The sequence below is a fragment of the Dipodomys spectabilis genome, unplaced genomic scaffold, assembly GCF_019054845.1.
Source record: "Dipodomys spectabilis isolate Male_0828 unplaced genomic scaffold, ASM1905484v1 ptg000125l, whole genome shotgun sequence".
Classification (NCBI taxonomy): domain Eukaryota; kingdom Metazoa; phylum Chordata; class Mammalia; order Rodentia; family Heteromyidae; genus Dipodomys; species Dipodomys spectabilis.
This window is the reverse complement of record NW_024870802.1, coordinates 19,293,249-19,315,965: the sequence shown is the minus strand read 5'-3', so window position 1 is coordinate 19,315,965 and position 22,717 is coordinate 19,293,249. Positions and strand designations below refer to the sequence as shown.

At 40.3% G+C, this 22,717-nt stretch overlaps 1 protein-coding gene and 1 long non-coding RNA gene across 2 annotated transcripts in view; one reads left to right on the top strand and one right to left on the bottom strand.

The window, feature by feature from the left end:
* The window catches only part of Kif11 (kinesin family member 11), a 57,722-nt gene that overhangs the window by 10,304 nt on the left and 24,701 nt on the right, over nt 1–22,717 (top strand). Inside the window, exons 7-16 of the mRNA XM_042689271.1 lie at nt 3,120–3,210; nt 4,067–4,309; nt 4,705–4,800; nt 6,659–6,747; nt 9,335–9,422; nt 11,553–11,741; nt 13,629–13,836; nt 16,753–16,925; nt 19,665–19,790; nt 19,868–20,026. Coding sequence (XP_042545205.1) covers nt 3,120–3,210; nt 4,067–4,309; nt 4,705–4,800; nt 6,659–6,747; nt 9,335–9,422; nt 11,553–11,741; nt 13,629–13,836; nt 16,753–16,925; nt 19,665–19,790; nt 19,868–20,026 — 1,462 coding nt within the window. The remainder of the gene's footprint in view (nt 1–3,119; nt 3,211–4,066; nt 4,310–4,704; nt 4,801–6,658; nt 6,748–9,334; nt 9,423–11,552; nt 11,742–13,628; nt 13,837–16,752; nt 16,926–19,664; nt 19,791–19,867; nt 20,027–22,717) is intronic.
* Nucleotides 1,056–17,249, bottom strand: LOC122115760. Its single transcript, XR_006148838.1, has 3 exons — nt 17,159–17,249; nt 15,957–15,962; nt 1,056–1,067 (listed from the first exon to the last, which is right to left on the bottom strand). It is a non-coding gene; the product is annotated as an uncharacterized LOC122115760 (long non-coding RNA).

Genomic DNA, 22,717 nt, shown 5'->3' with positions numbered 1-22,717 from the left:
AATTCCATATCATGGATTAGAATTGGGTAATGATGGGGCTGGGATGATGGCTCAGTGGTAGAGTGCTTCTCTTGCATGCATGAGGCGCCCGGCAGTTTTTGTTTTTTTTTTGTAACTTCCCTTTTCCTGTAATTTAAGAAGAAAATTTGTAAAAAAAAAAAAATATATTGAAAGTACTTATTAAATACCATGAAAAGCACAAAAAACATTTTCTCCAGTAATGACATTAACAAAGTAATAATATTCATCAATTGCCACTAACATAAAAAGGTATCTTTGGCTGGGCATTGGTGGCTCACACCTGTAATCCTTGCTACTCCGGAGGCTATGATCTGAGGATTGAGGTTCAAAGCCAGCATGGGCAGGAAAGTCCTTGAGACTCTTTATCTCCAATTAACCACCAGAAAACGGGAAGTGGCCTCTGGCTCCAGTGATAGAGCGCTAGCCTTGAGCTGGATTCCTCAGCACCACATAAGCAGAAAAAGCTGGAAGTGGTACTGGGCTCAAGTGGTAAGAGTACTAGCCTTGGCTGAAGAGCTCAGAGACAGCGCCCAGGCCCAGAGTTCAAGCCCCATGAACGACAAAAAAAAAAAAAAGGTATCTTTGATCATCTGTATAATTTTTTTTTTCCTTAGATCAAAACTGAAGTCATAGCCGGGTGCTGGTGGCTCATGACTGTAATCCTAGCTACTCAGAGACTGAGATCTGAGGATTGCAGTTCAAAGCCAGCCCAGGCAGGAAAGTCTGTGAGACTCTTATCTCCAATAAACCACCAGAAAACCGGAAGTGGCACTGTGGCTCAAGCAGTAGAGCGCCTGCCTTGAGCTGAAGAGCACAGGGACAGCGCCCAAGCCCAGAGTTCAAGCCACAAGACCGACAAAAACAAACTGCAATCATTATTTAGCATAAGATCTAGTGGGAATTTTTTTTTTTGGGGTGTGTGTAGAGGTCCTGGGACTTGAACTCAGGGGCTGAGCTGTTTTTTCTCAAGGATAGCTCTCTACCATTTGTGTCACAGTACCACTTCCAGCTTTTCTGAGTAGTTTATTGGAGATAAGAGTCTCAGACTTTTTTGTCTAGGCTAGCTTTCAGTTGTGATCCTCACATCTCAGCCTCCTGAGTAGCTAGGATTACAGTTGTGTGCTACTGGCATCCAGCCTAGCGGGGCCTATTTTATAATGTTTCAGCAATTATGCAGTTGATTCTTTCTGCTATTCAGAGGAGTTACTCTTCTCCTTCCCTTCCCTCTTTTTCTGGTTAATTGAAGATAAGTATATTGCAAACTTTTCTGCCCCAGATGGCTTTGAACTTTGGTTCTGGATCTCAACCTTCTGAGTAGCTAGAATTGTAGACAGGAATCAGTAGTGCCCAGCTGGCACCAATTACTTATTTCTGATTACATTCTCAAGGTAGAGAAATATCCTTGTGCATATACAACAGCTGACATGGATGAAGAATAATCTGATGGTTTACCTAGTGCTTGAACTTATGGTAACAGCATATCCCAAGAGTTTTTTAGGAACAGAAAGATTAGTAGAAGCTGGGCACCAGTGGCTCATGCCTGTAATAGCAGCTACTCAGGAGGCTGAGATCTGAGGATCATAGTTCAAAGCCAGCCCGGGCAGTAAAGTCTATGAGGCTCTTATCTCCAATAAACCACTAGAAAACTGGAAGTGGCACTGTGGCTCAAGCAGTAGAGTGCTCTCCTTGAGCTGAAGAGCGCAAGGACAGTACCCAAGCCCAGAGTTCAAGCTCCACAACTGACAAAAAAAAAAAGAAAGATTAGTAGAGAGCTATCTTCTCTGATACCATGGGTAACTGTTCATCTTTCAAAAGAGCTTGGAAATTCTTTTATGATTTTTTTTTTTTTGGGGGGGGGGTCGGGTCGTGGGCCTGAACTCTGGGCCTCAGCTCTTCAGCTCAAGGCTAGCGCTCTACCACTTGAGCCACAGCGCCACTTCCGGCTTTTTTCTTTTTGCTTATGTGGTGCTGAAGAATCGAACCCAGGGCCTCATGAATGCAAGGCAAGCGCTCTACCACTGAGCCAACTTCCCAGCCCATCTTTTATGATATTTTTGGGCAGCTTATTACTGGTGTTTCCTCTGAAGGCAGCAGATATATAAGAAATCACACAGGGCTGGGAAGGTAGCTCAGCGGTAGAGTGCTTGGCTTGCATGTATGAGGCCCTGGGTTCGATTCTTCAGCAACACATAAGCAGAAAAAGCCAGAAGTGGCACTGTGGCTCAAGTGGTAGAGCGCTAGCCTTGAGCTGAAGAGCTGAGGACAGCGCCCAGGCCCAGAGTTCAGGCCCCATGACTGGCAAAACAAACAAACAAACACACAAACCTAAGCATTGTTCCATCTGTTTTCTGTCTTATAAAGTTTTTTTTTTTTGCCAGTCCTGGGGCTTGAACTCAGTGCCTTGGCTTTGTCCTTGAGCCTCTCTGTGCTCAAGGCTAATGCTTTACCTCTTGAGTCTCAGCACCACTTCTGGCTTTTTCTGTTTATGTGGTACTGAGCAATTGAACCCAAGGTTTAGTGCATGCTAGGCAAGTACTCTACCACAAAGCCATATTCCCAGCCCTTTTTTTGTTTTTTGTTTTTGTTGTTTTTTATATTTTATTTTATTTTATTTATTTTTTATTGTGAAAATACTGTACAGAGGGGTTACAATTACATGGGCAAGATAATGAGTACATTTCTTTCTTTCTTTCTTTTTTTTTTTTTTGGGTTCGGTCATGGGGACTGAACGCTATCCCTCAGCTCTTCAGCTCAAGGCCAGTGCTCTACCACTTGAGCCACAACGCTACTTCCGGCTTTTTTCTTTTTGCTTATGTGGTGCTGAGGAATCAAACCCAGGGCCTCATACATGCAAGGCAAGCACTCTACCACTGAGCCACCTTTCCAGCCCCAATGAGTACATTTCTTATCAAGCATTGTAGCCTCCTCCTTTGTTTCCCCTTCCCATCCCTTCCCAGCCTCCCCCCGCACCCCCATGTTTTTTATATTTTCCGTTTGATAATTTCTTCTATGACTTTAAATCTTTCCTGTTTTTAGTATTATAGGAGGCAAAAGTGTTTTACATTATAATGAGCAGGCAACTTTATCTTGTTTTCTAGTCGTTCCCACTCAGTTTTCTCTGTTACAATACATATGAAAGAAACAACAATTGATGGAGAAGAGCTTGTTAAAATTGGGAAGCTGAACTTGGTAAGCATCCACCTTAATTGCTACTGTTTTATCTTGTTCCTCTCATAGAGCAACTTGAAGTCTTATACTTATGAACAATATTTTGTAGACACATGGTCATTATCTGGGGAGTGGGAAAAGAAATTTGTTATAGAAAATTTTGTTCTGGGCACTGGGGTGGCTCATGTTTGTAATCCTAGCTACTTAGGAGGCAGAGATCTGAGGATCATGGTTCGAAGCCAGCCCAGGCAGAAAAGTCCACGAGTTTTTTTTTTTGGTGGGGCCTGAACTCAGCCTGAGCGCTGTCCCTGAGCGTTTCAGCTCAAGGCTAGCGCTCTATCACTTGAGCCACAGTGCCACCTGGTACTGAGGAATGGAATCCAGGGCTTCATGCATGTGAGTCACATACTCTACCACTGACCCACCTTCCCAGCTCCTCCATGAGACTTTTTTTTTCTTTTCTTTTCTTTTTTGTCAGTCATGGGGCTTGAACTCTGGGCCTGGGCGCTGTCCCTGTACTCTTCAACTCAAGGTGAGCACTCTACAGCTTGAGCCACAGCACCACTTCTGGTTTTCTAGGTTTATTGGAGATGAGTTTCACAGACTTTCCTGCCTGGGCTGGCTTTGAACCATGATCCCCAGATCTCAGCCTGAGTAGCTAGGATTACAGGTGCCCTGCTCCATGAGACTCTTATCTCCAATAAACTACTCAGCCCAAGTGGTAGGGTGGCCCAAGTGGTAGGGTGCTAGCCTTGAGCACTGAGAGACTCAGAGGACAGTGCCCAGGCCCTGAGTTCAATCCCCAGGACTGGCTATTGGATATAAAAGTCTTTGGATCCAAGTCCAGTATAATAACTTCTTATTTTTAAAATCAAAGGTTGATCTTGCAGGAAGTGAAAACATTGGTCGTTCTGGAGCTGTTGACAAGAGAGCTCGAGAAGCTGGAAATATCAATCAATCACTGTTGACTTTGGGGAGAGTCATTACTGCCCTTGTAGAAAGAACCCCTCACGTTCCTTACCGAGAGTCTAAACTAACTAGGATCCTCCAAGATTCCCTTGGGGGACGAACAAAAACATCTATAATTGCAACAATTTCTCCTGCATCTTTCAATTTGGAGGTAAGCCTTTTGAAAGGAAGCTACAAGAACAGGAACTATAATTTATCTATAAAGCATTTGAAAGTTCATTTACTAGCTTCTTTCATTCGGCGCATCACATATAGACCTATACAAAATGAAAGAGGAATCACTGAAAAAGGTTGTAACATTAAAATGCAAATTATTTAACAGTTTTCCATATAAAATTATTAAGAAAAAATAGAAAATATAAAGTTGGACAGAAAAATAAGAAAGAAGTTGCTAAAAAAGGAAGGATAAAAAAGTTGGATATTACCTTAATGAATAGATTTTTAAATTAAATATAGCCATAAATGACTGTTGGTTATACAGTACTTTCTAGGTGGTAGAAGTTTATTATCCTCATAATGTCTTCACTAATTGACTTTTCATAACAGGAAACTTTGAGCACATTGGAATATGCTCATAGAGCAAAGAACATATTGAATAAGCCTGAAGTTAATCAGAAACTCACCAAAAAAGCTCTTATTAAGGTAATTTTGAATTTTTGTGGATCAATGTAATATTGTTTGGCATGTGAAAAGAAGTAAGAAATAGACCATTTGTTTAAAAAGATTTGTTACCGGGTGACAGTGGCTCATGCCTATAATCCTAGCTACTCAGGAGGCTGAAATCTGAGGATGGTGATTCAAAGCCAGCATGGGCAGGAAAGTCTATGAGACTCTTATCTCCAGTTAACCACCAGGAAACTGGAAGTGGCACTGTGGCTCAAGTGGTAGAGTGCTAGCCTTGAACTGAAGAGCTCAGGGACAGTGCCCAGACCCTGAGTTTAAGAACCATGACCCAGGGCTGGGAAGGTGGCTCAGCGGTAGAGCAGTTGCCTTGCAATGCATGAGGCCCTGGGTTTCGATTCCTCAGCACCGTATAAGCAAAAAGATAAAAGCCGGAAGTGGCGCTGTGGCTCAAGTGGTAGAGTGCTAGCCTTGAGCTGAAGAGCTGAGGGACAGCGCCCAGGCCCAGAGTTCAGGCCCCACAACCGGACCAAAAAAAAAAAAAGAAAAAGCTGGAAGTGGCACTGTGGCTCAAGTGGTTGAGTGCTAGCCTTGAGCAAAAGAAGCTCAGGGACAGTGTCCAGGCCCTGAGTTCAAACTCCAGGACTGCCCTCTCCCCCCACCAAAAAAAAAAAAAATTCATTAAGAACCATGACCGACAAAAAAAAAGATTTGTTAAATTGCTTGACATGGTTATTTGTTGTTGAAATGGCATTTTGTTAGCTCAGTAAAAGGCATTTTTTCCCCTTATGATTATTATTACTATTTTTCTCTCTTTAGTGCTGAAACTGAACTGAGATCCTTGAAAATGCTAGGCAAGCACTCTATCCCTCAGCTACATTCCTAGCCCTTTGTGGTAGCCATTTAGATTTAAAGTAAAGGCTTTTTTCTGGGACTAATATGTTGACTTTATCAGATTGTTAACTCAGGTGGTACCTTTGGCTAAATCTGCATTTATTTATTTATAAACTCTATTTATTGTCTTTAGGGTGAGATTTATATAGTCACATATTAAAAGTTTTGAATTTGATGATTTCTTTTTTTTTTTTTGTCAGTTGTGGGGCCTGAACTCTGGGCCTGGGCGCTGTCCCTCAACTCTTCAGCTCAAGGCTAGCGCTCTACCATTTGAGCTATAGCTTTGAGTTACACTTCCAGCTTTTCTGCTTATGTGGTGCTGAGGAATCGAACCCAGGGCCTCATGCATGCAAGGCAAGCGCTCTACCACTGAGTCACCTTCCCAGCTGAAATTGAATAGTTTTTAAAGGAAGTTTATAATGAGTACACTTAAAAGAGATTTGAAGACCAGTGAAAAACTTTTTATGCAAGTTAATATTGCTTTAAAAGAATAGTTGAGGAAGTGGCTCAAGCGGTAGAAAGCTCGCCTTGAGCTAAAGAGCTTAGGGGCAGTGACCAGGCCCAGAGTTCAGGCCCCATGACTGACAAAAAACAAAAACAAAAAGAACAGTTGAAACATTTAAAAAATTTTTTAATTTAAAATTTTTACTAAAATTAAAATATTTTTTATTAAAAAAATTTTTTATTGTGAAAATACCATACAGAGGGGTTACAATTACATGGGCAAGGTAATGAGTACATTTCTTACCAAGCATTGTAGCCTCCTCCTTTGTTTCCCCTTCCCACCCCTTCCTATTCTCCCTCTCCCCCCAAAGTTGTAAAGTTCATTTTTCGACATAACATCTTGTTGCAATTTGAAACTTTTATTATATCTTTAGTTTTGAGGTAAAAGCCATAAAAGGCTAACTTTATTTGTTGCATATGCTTCTCAAACTGAATTTTTAAAAAATACTAACTTAACATCTACACTGTTCCTCTTGTATAGGAGTATACAGAAGAGATAGAGCGTCTGAAACGAGATCTTGCTGCAGCCCGGGAGAAAAATGGAGTATATATTTCTGAAGAAAATTTTAAGTAAGTTTCTGGCTATAGAGTTGATTTTCAAGAATATTTTTTAGTTGTTCATTTATTTTGTTTTTGTTTTTGTATTAGTTGAGACAAGGTATGGTTATAATACTGAAAAGTCTCATTAAAGTCATTCTGGAAAGACTGCATGTTTTGTGGTTAAAAAAGATGATGATGCTGGGTACCAGTGGCTCATGCTTGTAATCCTAGGTTCTCAGGAGGCTAAGATCTGAGGATCACGGTCCAAAGCCAGCCTGGGCAGTAACGTCCATGAGACTCTGATCTCCAATAAACCACTCAGAAAACCAGAAGTGGCATTGTGGCTGAAATGGTAGAGCATTTGCCTTGAGCTGAAGAGCTGAGGGACAGAGCCCAGGCATAGAGTTCAAGCCATATGACCCACAGAAAAAAAAAAAGCTGATGATGCTTTGATTTTATTCTACTTTTAATAATTTTTTTACTATCTTGTTGAATTTTATTTTTACTGTCAAATTTTTGTTTTCAAAGGCTTTCTTCCCCACCCTATAAATATATAGCACTATTACAGATAAAAGTCTTTAGCTCAGAAAAGTTATATTGCTATTGAATTTTTCTTTTTTTCCCTTTTCTTTGGGATATCCATTACCATCTCTTCCCAATTTGCTGTAGCATGCTTATTAGAGCATGTGTATGTATATTTTATAGACTTAATAGGTTTATTATAGGGTAGAAAAAGTATTAGTCTGGGCTTCCATCAATAATCTTAGTTAAGGTCTTTTTGCTTCCAGATTACTCTGGCCTCTGATAATGTATTAGAGGAGCTCTATAAGGACTAAGGATCCCACCATTCACTACATAGATTTTCACTCAGATGGCTGTTTCCAGATCTTAAACCTTACTTCTATACCCTCCATTGTATATGTAGTTAATGAAAGGGAAGCTGGAATTTCTCATGTTGTTACTATGGACAGTGGCTTCAGGAATAGGAAAAGGTTGCCCCCTAGAGGAAACCCAGCATATTCAAACTTGTGGGCAAGAAATGGTTTGTACTGGTGTTTGAACTCAGAGCCTTGTGCTTGCACTCAGAGCCTTGTGCTTGCTAGGTAGGTGCCTTATCACTTGAGTTACATACCCAGTCATTTTTGCTTTATTTTTCAGTAGGGTCTGGTCTTGCCCTTTCAGGCCTGGGCTGTGATCTCCTATTTATGCTGCCCACATAGCTGCTAGGACAAATAGGTTTTTATTGATTAAGATGGGGTTATCACTAACTTTTTTTTTTTTAATCCAGAATGAGATCCTTCCAATTTTGGACTCTCAAGTAGCTAGAAATATAGGTGTGGGCCACTCTTTGGTTAAAATGAGTGTGTGTGTGTGTGGGGGGGGGGGGCTGGGCTGCGACATCTCCAGCCCTTTTGTTGTTTGGTGACTATCGTTGTAGAGATGGAGTTACTAATTTTGGACTCTCCAGTAGCTAGAAATATAGGTGTGGGCCACTCTGGTTAAAGTGTGTGGGGGGGGGGGGGAGGGGGGGGTGGGCTGGGCTGCCACATCTCCAGCCCTTTTGTTGTTTGGTGATTATAGTTGTGGAGATGGAGTTACTTGGTGACATCTAGTACAGAGAGAGATGAACACTATTACTAAACTTCCTAATATGCACAGGATATCCCCAGAACAAAGACGTATGTAGTACAGAATGTCATTGGTGCTGAGACTGAGAAGGTAACCCTTTTTTTTTTTTTGGGTCCGGTCGTGGGGCCTGAACTCTGGGCCTGGGCGCTGTCCCTCAGCTCTTCAGCTCAAGGCTAGCACTCTACCACTTGAGCCACAGCGCCACTTCTGGCTTTTTTCTTATGTGGTGCTGAGGAATCGAACCCAGGGCCTCGAGCATGCAAGGCAAGTGCTCTACCACTGAGCCACCTTCCCAGCCCCGAGATAACCCTTTTTTGATTGCCTAGGGTTTATGTGGTAGTGTGATAGTTATGTTAGTATTGGGAAGGCATTACATGCAGGTGTTGTGAGGCAATATTGCTCTGTGTACTTACTTTAATTCAGACCTCCAAGTATTTTCAGCTGCTTATCTTACCCCTTCCTCTTGCAGTACATCGTACCTTCAAGTCTTAAGCCTTTCTAGCATTTGGGGAAGAGGGGCATCTTTATCTTTTTTTCATAGCCCTGATTATAGATGCTCAGATTGTGTCCTCTTGTCCCCATCACTGCTTTAAGTGAATTTTAATTTTATATCAGATTTCTAGCTCTAAAAAGAAGTATTTTTTATTTTTATTTATTTACTTATTTTTTGGTGATGTTAGGCAAATGTCCTACCACTGAGCTATTGTCCCCAATTTAGCTACTCTTATTTAATATACACACACTTTTCCCTCAGTAGGGATTCTTAGTGTCAGAATGGAGTCAAAAGGAAAAAAAACAATCCATTTATAAAACAAAGACTGTTAGTTCATTTGTCCTGTGTCATTTGCATTTATTGTTCCACAGCACCAATGATTGTGTGGTTGTCATAATTATCATAAGGGTAGAAAAGAGTTTGTGTAATTGCTGTAATTCTCCGTGAAATATTTTGTTGGATTTAGAACAATTACTAACTTAAATTTCACTTTAGAGTCATGAATGGAAAATTAACTGTTCAAGAAGAACAGATTGTTGAATTGGTTGAAAAAATTGGTGCTCTTGAAGAGGAGCTAAGTAGGGTAAGCATTCAAAACAAAATTTCATATTATAAGAAAAGCAAATATTAAAATTTTAGGATGTTAGAGATCTGACACATTCTTTAAGGATTTTCTTTCTTGCCAACTCTCATACTGAACAAAAGTTGTATCATAATTTTACACCCATTAATGATGATGAAAAGGCTTTGACACTTGAATGAATACATTGCCAGAATTACAGTCAGATGCCATTTAATGACTGGGATATGTTCTGAGAAATGTGTTGCTAGGTGATTTCGTCATCAGAGCACACTGCATGAGCCTACTACATGTCTAGGATATAATTTTTAAACTTTTTATTTTATTTTAATTTAATTTTACATTTTGCTAGTCCTAGGGCTTGTACTCAGGGCCTCGGTACTGTCCCTGAACTTCTTTTTGCTCAAGGCTAGCATTCTACTACTTGAGCCACAGCGCCACTTCCGGCTTTTTCTGTTTATGTGGTGCTGAGGAATCAATTCCAGGGCTTCATGAATGGTAGGCAAGCACTCTTACCATTTTAAGCAAATTTCCAGCCCCCCCCCCCCCCCACTTTTTAAACTTTTTAAAAGCTAAGGTGCAAAGATTGGGGATTTAGCTCAGTGAAGAGCACTTGCCTGGCAAGTACAAGGCCCTGAGTTCAATCCTCTGCAAAAAACAAAAAAGTATGTTTGCTAAGGTACAAACATACATATAATCCCTGACTTCCACCTCCCATCTTGTCTCAATGGGAACGTCTTCAGGGTGCCACACACGAGCCTGAGCCTTCTCTTCTTTAATTTCTGAAGGGCCTGCTGAGGCTAGTTCTCAGCTCCTATTCCTTAAGTAGAAGGAGTATGCTCTAAAATGTACACTATAGCAAATATATGAGTCAGTGGCATTTGTTGTTCTCAGTATTATGGTCTGTATGTAAGTTATGTGTTTTGTTTTTTTTATTTTTGTTAGTCATGGAGCTCCAACTCAGGGGATCTGGGTGCTGTCCATGACCTTTTCTGCTCAAGGCTAGTGCTCTATCACTTGAGCTACAGCTCTGTTTCTGGCTTTTTGGTAGTTAATTGGAGATAAGAGTCTTATGGACTTTCTTGCCCAGGCTGAATTCAGACAAGATCCTCAGATCTTGGGCTGGGAAGGTGGCTCAGTGGTACAGTGCTTGCCTTGCATGCATGAGGCCCTGGGTTCGATTCCTCAGCACCACATAAGCAGAAAAAGCTGGAAGTGGTGCTGTGGCTTAAGTGATAGAGCACTAGCCTTGAGCTGAAATGCTGAGGGACAGCGCCTGGGCCCAGAGTTCAGGCCCCACGACCGACCAAAAAAAAAAATATCCTAAGATCTTGGCCTCCTGAGTAGCTAGGATTACAGTGAACCATTATTGCCCAGCTGTATGTTACATTTTTACACAATGAGCAGCACAGTAGACTTGGTTACCTAGCATTACCACAAACATGGGTAAGACATTATAGTACTACTTTATAACCACTGTGGCATCACTAGGTGACAGGAATTTTTCAGCTCCATTATAATTTCAGTTTTTCTTTCCTCTTGGCCTTGCTGGAATTTAAACCTAGGGCATGCTAGACAAGCACTGTATGAGTGAACTACACTCCTAACTCCAGGTTCCATTATTATCTGTGGGACCATTGCTGTATATATAATCTGTTGTTGACTGAGGCATCATTACATGACAAATATCTTACTGGATTGTGAGGTTTTGTTGTTAAAGCTTGGAAGTGTCATTACCGAGGCCTTTTTGATAACATGTTTGTTACATGAAGAAATACAGGTTTTGGGAGAAACTAGGTGTTTAATAAAAGTAATAGCTAGGTCTAGCTTAGTCAATGACTTGAACTTTGATGCCATCCTCACATTAACACCTTTGTGGTACAGATCTACTGACAGTGGCAGGATCTGAAGAATTAATAGTACTATGTTGACATGTAATTCTCTAAGTTTTGAATAAGCTTATAGAAAGAAACCAGATATTACATAAAATATGTTAACCTGTCTGGTAACTTGTAATTTTAATATGAGAATAATTTATTCTTTTTTCCTAGTATATTATGAACTAGCCAGGTGTCTGACTAACCATTTTAACACTTTCAATTCTTAAAGAAATGCTTAATGTACTATATATAGGTTACAGAGTTGTTTGTGGATAATAAAAATGAACTTGACCAATGTAAATCTGAACTGCAAAATAAGACACAGGAACTTGAAACCACTCAGAAACATCTGCAAGAAACTAAATTACAGCTTGTTAAAGAAGAATATGTCTCTTCTGCTTTGGAAAGTACTGAAGAGAAACTTCATGATGTTGCCAGCCAGGTTTGTCCTTTGTTTTGTTTTGTAATAGTATTAAATAAAGGATAGCCCTGGTACTGTGGGCTGTTACCTGAGTAATACTATTTTGGAGGCAGAGATTGGGAGGATTAGGTTTCCAGGACTGCCTGGCAAAAACTCTGTGAGACACCAACATAACTAGTTCATAGCTGGAGGCAGAGAACATACCTGTTGTTCCAACTACACCACTGAGCTGGAGATTGCAGTTCCAGGCCAGCCTAGACAAAGATCCCCATCTCAATGGAAGAAGTTGAGCTTACTCAGTGACTATCATCCTAGATAAGCAGAAAGTTGGAGGTTCAAGGTCCAGACTGACATAGGGACAAAGCAAGACTTTATCTCAAAAATAACCAGAACAAAAAGGGCTAGAGGTGTGGCTTAACTGCTTGCTTAGCAAGCAGAAAGCCCTAATACTCATAATGGATGGGTATGAATAAATTTACTTCGTTAATTGTGGGATTTTCTTTAATTATTTCAAATGATTGTCTTACAATTTTAAACAACACTATTTTTTACTATTTCATTCTTTTTTCATTACTAGAGTTAGTGAATTAAGTAAAAAAGGAGAGGGCTGGGAATGTGGCCTAGTGGTAGAATGCTTGCCTAGCACCCATGAAGCCCTGGGTTCCATTCCTCAGTACCACATAAACAAAAAGCCAGAAGCAGTGCTATGGCTCAAGTGGTAGAGTGCTACCCTGGAGCAAACGAAGCTCAGGGACAGTGCCCAGGCCCTGAGTTTTGCCCCAGGACTGGCAAAAAAAAAAAAAAGAATAAAGGGACTCCAGAAGATTTAGATGGAAGGGGTCTGGCAAGAAGATCAGGCCCCTTTAGCTAGCCCCATCTGTACCCTTAGAGTGAATTATTAGTATAATAAAATACAAATCTAGTATCCAGGGGCTTCATTTCTACCATGTAAACCCTACATCAACATCCTGGGAACCAAGCTACCAAGACAACTCCAGCAGATCAGCTGCATATGCTGACAAAACTGTGCCTGTGGTTCTTTTTTGTAAAAATGTCTATACATAGATAGTGATTCTTACTAGTTGTAGTTATGGTATGTAAAGTCTTCATAAACAAACCTACTCTTGGAATTTTGAAAATAGAATGCAACTGTTTTGTGGGCATTTATAATGTGTTTTCATTTTATAATAATTTTCCTTTGTGAAGACAATTAAAATTCAATAGTCATAAAGAATTTAGTAGCTGGGCGCTGGTGGCTCATGCCTGTAATCTCAGGAGTCTGAGATCTGAGGATCGCGGTTCAAAGCCAGCCCGGGCAGGAGAGACTGTGAGACTCCTATCGCCAATAAACCACCAGAAAACCGGAAGTGGCGCTGTAGCTCAAGTGGTGGAGCGCTCGCCTTGAGCTGAAGAGCTGAGGGACAGCGCCCAGGCCCAGAGTTCAAGCCCCACGACCGACAAAAAAAAAAAAGAATTTAGTACCTTTTAATGATGGAACTATTGAATTTTGTATTAGATATACTTTTGAGGCAGGGGTAAAACATGATATGAAAAATTTTTGAGCAAACACAACTACTGTGATAATTTGGAGAAATCTTTTTGTTTTTGTTGGTCATGAGGCTTGAACTCTGGGTCTGGGTGCTGTCCTTCAGTTCTTCAGCTCAAGGCTAGCACTCTACCACTTGAGCCACAGCACCCCTTCCAGCTTTTTTCCTGCTTATGTGGTGCTGAGGAATCAAACCCAGGGCCTTGCGCATGCAAGGCAAGCACTCTACCACTGAGCCACCTTCCCAGCCCCTGAAAAATCTTTTTGCCTTGCATAGGTTGTTAGGGGAGGGGAGATAAGGTGTTCATTAAATTGTCTATCTTTCTATCTTGTCATTGTTAATTTTAAAATTTTTTATGTAGTTGCTTAGCACAGTTGAAGAAACTACAAAAGATGTATGTGGTCTTCATTCTAAACTGGATCGTAAGAAAGCAATCGACCAATACAATGCCGAAGCTCAGGATATTTTTGGTAAAAATCTGAGTAGTCTATTTAATAATATGGAAGAATTGATTAAGGATGGCAGCTCAAAGCAAAAAGACATACTTGAAGTTCATAAGACCTTGTTTGGTAAGTTTGTTTTTTCTATTTTTTTTTTTTTTTAATGGTCCTCATGTTTAACCTCAGGGCTGGCAGGTGCTTTATCACTGAGCCACAGCTCCAGCCCTATTCTCAGTTAGTCTTTAAGACAGGGTCTTGCTTTCTGTCTAGGTGTGTCTCCCCCGTCCACCACTCGAAACATGATCCACCTGTTTTAAATTTCCTATCACTGCTGAGATGAGAGGTATATGCCACTAATATCCATCTTCTCTCCATAGAGATGGAGTCTTCCTGACTTCTCTGCCTGGGCTGACTTGGAACCATAACAGTCCTAATCTCAGTCTCCCATGTAGTTTTTTTAACATGATAGGTATGGGTTGGGAAGGGGGCCTCACAAACTTTTTTGCCTGGACTGACCTTGAATCATAATCCTCCACTCTCAACCTCCCAAGTACTACGGATATAGACTTGAGACACTGGCACCCAGCTTCTTTTTTATTTTTTTTTGGTGGGAGTATAGTGTCCTGGCATGGTCTTGTAAGGCCAGTGCAAACTGGCCTTACAATTCTGCTGCTGCCCCCCCACGTGCTGGGATTTCAGGTATGCACCACTATGCTCAGATCATTATCCTAGCCTAAATGTACTAAATGAGGCTAATTTAAAAACTGACAATAATGTAAAAACCAACAAAATACATTCTAGGTGTGGTGGTGCAGACCTGTAATTCTATGTACTCAAGAGGCTGAGGCAGGAAGATTAAGGTTGACACCAGCTTAGGCTACATAATGAGTTTGAGGCTAGCCTGGGTAACTTAGTGGAAACCCTGTTTCAAAAGTATACAAAGGGGTTGGGATGTTTCTAGTTCAGTAGTAGAGCCCTGAGTGGGGAGACACCTTAGGTGACTGTGTCACAAGTACTCTTTCCAAAATACATGTAAGCTGTTCAGGCTAGAGACTAATGCTTTTATTTTCTTTGAACTTAACCAATCCTAGAGGTCTCCAACGCTATTTTCATTCTTTACAGATTTACTGTTAAATTTCTTGGGTCTCTTTCTAGAAATATTCCCTGCTACTTCTGTCTGTTTTTTTTTGGGGGGGGGGTTGGAATTGTGTGTTGAAAGTTTGCTATGTTAATAATTCTTAAACTTTTCTTTTAAAAATGAAACTTTTTTTTTTTGGTTGGTCGTGGGTCTTGAACTCAGCCTGGGCATTGTCCCTCAGCTCTTCAGCTCAAGGCTAGTGCTCTACCACTTGAGCCACAGCACCACTTCCAGTTTTCTGGTGGTTTATTGGAGATAAGAGTTTCATAGACTTTCCTATCCAGGCTGGCTTTGAACAGCAATCCTCGGATCTCACCCTCCTGAGTAATAGTGGCATGAGCCACTGGCTCCTGGCTAGAAATGGAACTTTTTTTTGGGGGGGGGGGGGTCCGGTCGCGGGGCCTGAACTCTGGGCCTGGACGCTGTCCCTCAGCTCTTCAGCTCAAGGCTAGCGCTCTACCACTTGAGCCACAGCGCCACTTCCGGCTTTTTTCTTTTTGCTTATGTGGTGCTGAGGAATCGAACCCAGGGCCTCAGGCATGCAAGGCAAGCACTTTACCACTGAGCAACTTCCCAGCCCCGAAATGAAACTCTTAAGTATTCATATTATTGTAATTTTCATTATGGAAAATTTAGAAGATCAAGATATGTAAAAATTAAAAAAAAATCACCTAGACTATAGTCACCTTAGCTAACAAGTATAAATTTTGGTATTGATTCTTTGTTCTTCCATAAATTCTTTTATCATCTAGTGTAATACTGTATCTTTAGATATTTCAGAATATTCTAATTTAGTTTCCATTGGGATTTATTTATTTATTTAGTGTAGATCTTGGGTCATAAACTCAGGGCCTAGTTGCTGTCCCTGTCATTCTTTGTTCAAAGATAGCACTTTATCATTTGAGCCACAGCTCCACTTCTAGCTTTTTGGTGGTTAATTGGAGATAAGACTTTCTTTTTTTTTTTTTGGGGGTCTGGTCGTGGGGCCTGAACTTTGGGCCTTGGTGCTGTCCCTCGTTCTTCAGCTCAAGGCTAGCTCTCTACCACTTGAGCCACAGCGCCAATTCCGGCTTTTTTTCTTTTTGCTTATGTGGTGCTGAGAAATTGAAACCAGGGCCTCAGGCATGCAAGGCAAGTGCTCTACCACTGAGTCACCTTCCCAGTCCCGATAAGACTTTCTTCTCTGGGCTGGCTTCATACCATGATCTTCAGCTCTCAGTTGCCTGAGTAGCTAGGATTTTTTTTTTGGTCTGGTCATGGGGCCTGAATTCTGGGCCTGGGTGTCGTCCCTCAGCTCTTCAGTTCAAGGCTAGCACTCTACCATTTGAGCCACAATGCCACTTCCGGCTTTTTTCTTTTTGCTTATATGGTTGCTGAGGAATTGAACCCAGGACCTCATGCCTGCAAGGCAAGTGCTCTACCACTGAGCCACCTTCCCAGGCCCATAGCTAGGATTATAAGCATGAATCATCAGTGACCAGCTATAATATGTTTTATGAGTCTGATATACTCACAAATATGCCAAGGGCTTACAGAACATCATAGAACATATATACTAGATATTTTAAGTCTTTCCTCACGTAGTGACCCAAATTTTTTTTTTTGGGGGGGTGCTGGGGCTGGTCCTAAGACTTGAACTCTGGGCTTAGGTGCTGTCCTTGAGCTCCTTTTGTTCAAGGATACCACTATACCACTTGAGCCACAACACCACCTCTAGCTTTTTCTGAGTAGTTTATTGGAGATAAGAATGTCATGGGCTTTCCTGCCTGGGCTGGCTTCAAATTGTGATCCTCAAATCTTAGCCCCCTGAGAAGCTATGATTACAGGCATGAGCCTTTGGTGCCCAGCCTAACTGCATTTAATTATGTTTATTTATATCTAAGTTTTTGTCTTTGTTTTTATTGCAGGTAATCTGATGTCTTCCAGTGTCTCTGCATTAGACACCATTACCATAACTTCACTGGAATCTCTCACAGCTGTCCCAGAAACTGTTTCAGCTCATATTGCTCACATTTCCAATATGATCTTAGAGGAGCAGTCATTAGCATCACAAAGTAAAACTGTACTGCAGAAACTGATTGTTAGTAAATCTCTTTATTTTTTTTTATTTTAATAAATATTGATTTTAGTTTCACAGGGTTAAAGTAGGGAGAAACAGAAACATTTCCTGTTCTTCATGAGTGTTAAAATGAGAGCCTCTTATCATCATCATCATCATCATCATCATCATCATCATCAATTTGTTTAAGGTTTCAGTGTGACATTTCCACACAAGCATATAATGTAACTTGATCAGACTCACCCTATATGGACTAAGAATGTGGCTTATTAGTAGAGTGTTTGCCTAGCAAGCATGAAGCCCTGGGTTCCATTCCTCAGTACCACATAAACAGAAAAAGCCGGAAGTGGTGCTGTGGCTCTGTGGCTCGTGTGGTAGAGTGCTAGCCTTGAGCAAAAGAAGTTCAGGACAGTGCCCAGGCCCTGAGTTAATGCCCCAGGACAAACAAAAACCTTCCCCCAAACTTATACCATCCATCTCCTTTGTTCTTTGCCCCTTATTTATTTATTTATTTTTTCTGCCAGTCCTAGGACTTGAATTCAGGGTACTGTCCCTGAGCTTTTGTGCTCAACGTTAGTTCTCTACCACTTTGAGCCACTGTGCCATTTCTGGCTTTTTGGTAGTTAATTGGAGGTACAAGTTTCACAGACTTTTCTGCCTGGGCTGGCTTTGAACTATGATCCTCAGATCTCAGCCTCCTGAGTAGCTAGGATTACAGGTGTGAGCTACCATTTTCCCTGTTATCCCCCCATTTCTTAAATCAATTTCAACAGGTGTCATTTTATTTTATGCATGCATATAAAATACTTTAACTATATTAACCCTCATTTACCATTTCCATTTTCCCTCCTTGGTGCTGGTCCCTGACAGCCTGTTTTATTTTCCTGCCATTCATGTTTTCCACTTTTTTCAAGGCAATATTAAAAGGATCTCACCATGGAAATTCACAATATAATTTAATCAGATTAACCTCATCTGTTACTCTCTTTACCACCTCACTTCAATCATTTTATGCTATTTTCAAAGGTAGATACCATGTATTTTAAAAGGTTACATTTGATAAGTCATCAAAAACAATATTAATTTTTCTCCATCTTAAGCTCTTCTAGACCCAGTGAGACATATCAATATGAAAGTATGTTTATATTTATTTATTGTTTTTTGGTTGTTGTTGTTTTTTCTTGGTCTTGGGGCTTGAACTCAAGGGCCTGAGCTCTCTTCTTGAGCTCTTTTGCCTAAGGCTAGTGCTCTACTATTTTGAGTCACAACTCTAGTTCTGTTTTTTGAATGGTTAATTGGAGATAAGAGCCTTACTCTAGTTTAGTCTTAATCTTAGAAAGTTGTGTTACACTCAACCAGAAGGTAGAGATAAGTAGTTAATTTTAAAAGTATGATAATATGTAATAGTAATGTAGGAACCGTAGCAAATAGAGTTATAGGACCATATATAACAGTTCTTTGGGTTAGATTTGTGTGGTAAAGTCCTATTGGGTCTTGACTCCTAAGCTGTTCTCCACAATTGTATAGAAATCACAACTTTAATTACAATTAATATTACCTCTTCCATACTTGGTTTATGTGTAGGTTTATTCTGTAATTATATCTAGGAAGTACTGGCCCATACTGCTTATTTATTATCTTTGCACAGGTTCTCTGCCTCCTTTTTTGAGGGTTACAACATTTATTTAGCATTTTTCAAGTAAATACGGTAAATATTAGCTCTATGCCTAGATTCAGTGTTTATATGGTACTACTTGATAGGTTTCAGTCATCCAAATTTGATGAAATTGGAAGTGGCGCTGTAGTTCAAGTGGTAGAGCGCTCGCCTTGAGTTGAAGAGCTGAGGGACCGCGCCCAGGCCCAGAGTTCAAGCCCCACGACCGACAAAAAAAAACCAAAAACTAAATAGAGCACCAAATTTGATGAAATTAAAATATCCTGTTATTACTAACTTTTCAGGAATTAATTCAAATACTAAAACAGTGGTCTTTCTATATAACTAGTTAAAAACATTGCTTGAATTGAAAGAAGACCTGATTTTATAATACAGCTAACTGGAGATAGACTCTCATAGACTTTTCTCCCCTAGCTAGCTGGCTTTTGACCCACACCCCTCCAGGCCTCAGCCTCCCTAAGATTGTAGACATGAACTATCAGTGTCTGGCTCCAAAGCCTTCATGAGTATTTGGACTCTGTTCTTATGGCCAGTAACCTAAATTTGCTTGAAATTTGTTTCGTTAAAATGTACCTATAGGTTGTTTTTTTTGTCTTCACCTGTGTTAGGGCTCATGTCATAGTGCTGAAATCTTACCAAATGATTATCATTTACTTCTCTTTTGAATTCTTTTGGCTTTTTTTTTGCCCATTAGACTCCTTTAAGGATTTACTATACACTGAATGAACATTTTCTTAATTACCAGAGGCAGAACTAAATGATTTATGATGAATATAAGTGCTAGAAACAAAGCTATCTCAGTGTAGGATATAAAGAACAGAAAACTTTATTTCATAATTTGAATGTGCATCTTTACTTGCTCAAGTATTATTTTTTTTTTACTTTTTTTTTTTTTGTCGGTTGTGGGGCTTGAACTCTGGGCCTGGGCACTGTCCCTCAGCTCTTCAGCTGAAGGCGAGCGCTCTACCACTTGAGCTACAGCGCCACTTTGCTCAAGTATTATATTAGGTCTTAATCTAATAGTAGTTAAGTTTATGAAATGAAAATATTCTCAAAGACTTGTTTCCTGTTTATTTTTAAACCAGAACGAACTTACAACTGAACTTATAAGTTCATTGGAAAGGATTTTATCCCCTTCTGTGATGTCTATATGGAAAATCAATAGACAACTGCAGCACATCTTTAAGACTTCGTGGACAGTAGCTGAAACGGTAACAGATGTTAGAATGTTCATATCTCAAAATTGATGCATTGTTTACAAAAGATAGTGATTTCTTTTTCTTCAAAGATAGAAGATCAGAAAAAAGAAATAGATGGCTTTCTCAGTGAGTTATGTGACAATCTACGTGAGCTACAAGAAAATACTGTTTCCTCCTTGGTTGAATCACAGAAACGTTGTGAAAACTTAAGTGAAGACTTGAAGACGATGAAACAGACTCACTCACAGGTATCATGCATAGCTGACATGGGAGTGAAAAAGTGTTTTAGGATCTGAATACTGTGAAACCCTTACAAACCTGAAATGATCACCGCCACTGTTATTATAGTAGTATTTAATGTACAGTGATAGAGTACCTCTTTTAATATTTAATATCTCAATATTTGAGAATTTGCTTCACGTAGATCCCTGACCTGAAAAACACTAGGAAAATAAGTCTTCATACCAAGGTGAAAGGTGAGTGAGTTAACATCAAATCTTTAGAGGCAGGCAGTTGTAATGTTTAAAGTAAAAGGTAATTTTGTAAGTTACTTCTTTCTAGGAAGACATTATTTTAAAGTCCTGCTTGCTCTTATTTCTGTATTATTGACAAAAGACATTTGCATTTTACTAAATTTTTTTTTGAAGTACTGGGAATTGAACCCAGTCTTTTGCTTCCTAGGAAGTACTTACGTTATGCCTTCAGCAATTTACTCTTGTTATTTATTTATTTATTTATTTAGTGTCAGTCCAGCCTTGAAGTCAGGGCCCAGGTACTGAGCTTTTTGCTCAAAGCTAGCATTTACCACTTAAGCCACAGTTCCACTTTCAGTTTTTTGGTGGTTAATTGGAAATAAAGAGTCTCACAGTCTTTTTTGCCTGGGATGGCTTCATGCCACAATCTTCAATGTTTATTTATTTATTTTCCATTTGTGGGGCTTGAACTCTGCCTGGACACTGTCCCTGAGCCTTTTTGTGCTCAAAGTTAGTGCTATACAGCTTTAGCCATAGTGCCACTTCTGGTTTTTGAGTGGTTAATTGGAGATGTCTTATAGGACTTTTCTCCCTGGGCAGGCTTCAAACTGTGATCCTCAGATCTCAGCCTTCTGAGTAGCTAGGATTACAGGTGTGACTCACCTGCACCTGTCTAAATTTCATATATATATATATATATATGTATATATATATATATATATATATAATTTATTTAATTGATTAATTTACTTTTTTTGGTCAGTTATGGTGCTGGAACTCTGGGCCTGAGCACTGTCTCTCAGCTGTTCAGCTCAAGGCTAGTGCTCTACCACTAGAGCCACAGAGCCACTTCCAGTTTTCTGGTGGTTTATTGGAGATAAGAGTTTCATGGCTTTTCCTGCCCGTGCTGACTTTGAACTTTTATCCTCATATCTCAGCCTCCTGAGTAGCTAGGATTTCAGGCATAAGCCACTGGGGCCAGCTAAATAATACATTTTTTTATACTTTATTAACTGATTATAAAAACAGCTTTTAAAGATTAAAGCTTTATTAAAAGCTTTGTAAGCCAACACTCATTGGTCATTGTAACTTAAATAATGAGTTCTTTTTCTTTGGAAAGATATGTACATCTATGACATGCAAAATGAGAGGATCAAAGACATTCAATATCATGGGCTAAGAAATAAAACAATCTTCCCTTTCAGAACCATTGATATTCAGTATTAGGAAAAACAAATGAACATTATTGAGCAACCAACTTAGTATATATTCATTTCTTCTATCAATATCAACAAAGATAAAGATACTGTGACTTGCCCAGTTTTCTAAATAGGAAGCTGAGGCCCTGGGAGCTCTCACAGCATGTGGCTCATTGTACAGATGATGGTGGTGAATGATTATACTGCCTGAAAGGCATCCATTTGTGAGTGCCTCTTCTAAATGGTCCTTGGAATTTGAAGTCCACAGCAGTTGCTTATATCACTGTGAAGAGTGTTTGCCTTAAATCTGTCATAAACATACATTCACAGACACACACACACATACACACACACACACACATTTAAGGCTGATCAGCTTTTTATAAATGAACTGTTTTGAAATGCATAAAATAGAGAGGTAGATCTTTTGTTAGTACTGAGACTTGAACTTAGGGCCTTGTACTCTTGCTTGGCTTTTTTAACTCAAGGCTGGTGCTGTACCACTTGTGCCACACTGCCACTTCCAGTTTTTTGCTGGTTTATTGGGAATAAAGTCTTAAAGACTTTCTTGCTTTGGCTAGTCAAACCTCAGTTTCCAAATCTCAGCCTCCTGAGTAACTAGGATTATAGACGTGCGCTACTGGTGCCCAGCATAGGCAGGTAGCACTTTAAAAAAGTAAATCAAAGGGCTGCAAAGGTGGCTCAGTGGTTGCTTGCCTTGTATGCATGAGGCCCTGGGTTTGATTCCTGAGAACCACATAAACAGAAAGCTGGAAGTAGTGCTGTGGCTCAAGTGGTAGAGGGCTAGCCTTGAGCTGAAGAGCTGAGAGACAGCCCCCAGGCCCAGAGTTCAGGCCCCACAACTGACCCCCCCCCAAAAAAAAAATTAAATCAACTATCAAGTGCCAGTAACACATTGTATGATATCAAATATGAACAAAACTTAATCTATTCACGGGGCTGGGAAGGTGACTCAGTGGTAGAGCTTGCCTTGCATGCTTGAGGCCCTGGGTTCGATTCCTCAGCACCACATAAGCAAAAAGAAAAAAGCCGGAAGTGGCGCTGTGGCTCAAATGGCAGAGCGCTAGCCTTGAGCTGAAGAACTGCCAGGCCCAGAATTCAGGCCCACGACCGGACCCCCCCCCCCCCCCCAAAAAAAAAAAAAAAAGACTCTATTCATTATTTTTATTTTTTTTTGTGCTGGACCTGGGACTTGAACTCAAGGCCTGGATGATGTCTTTGAGCTTTAATTTTTTTTGTGTGCCGG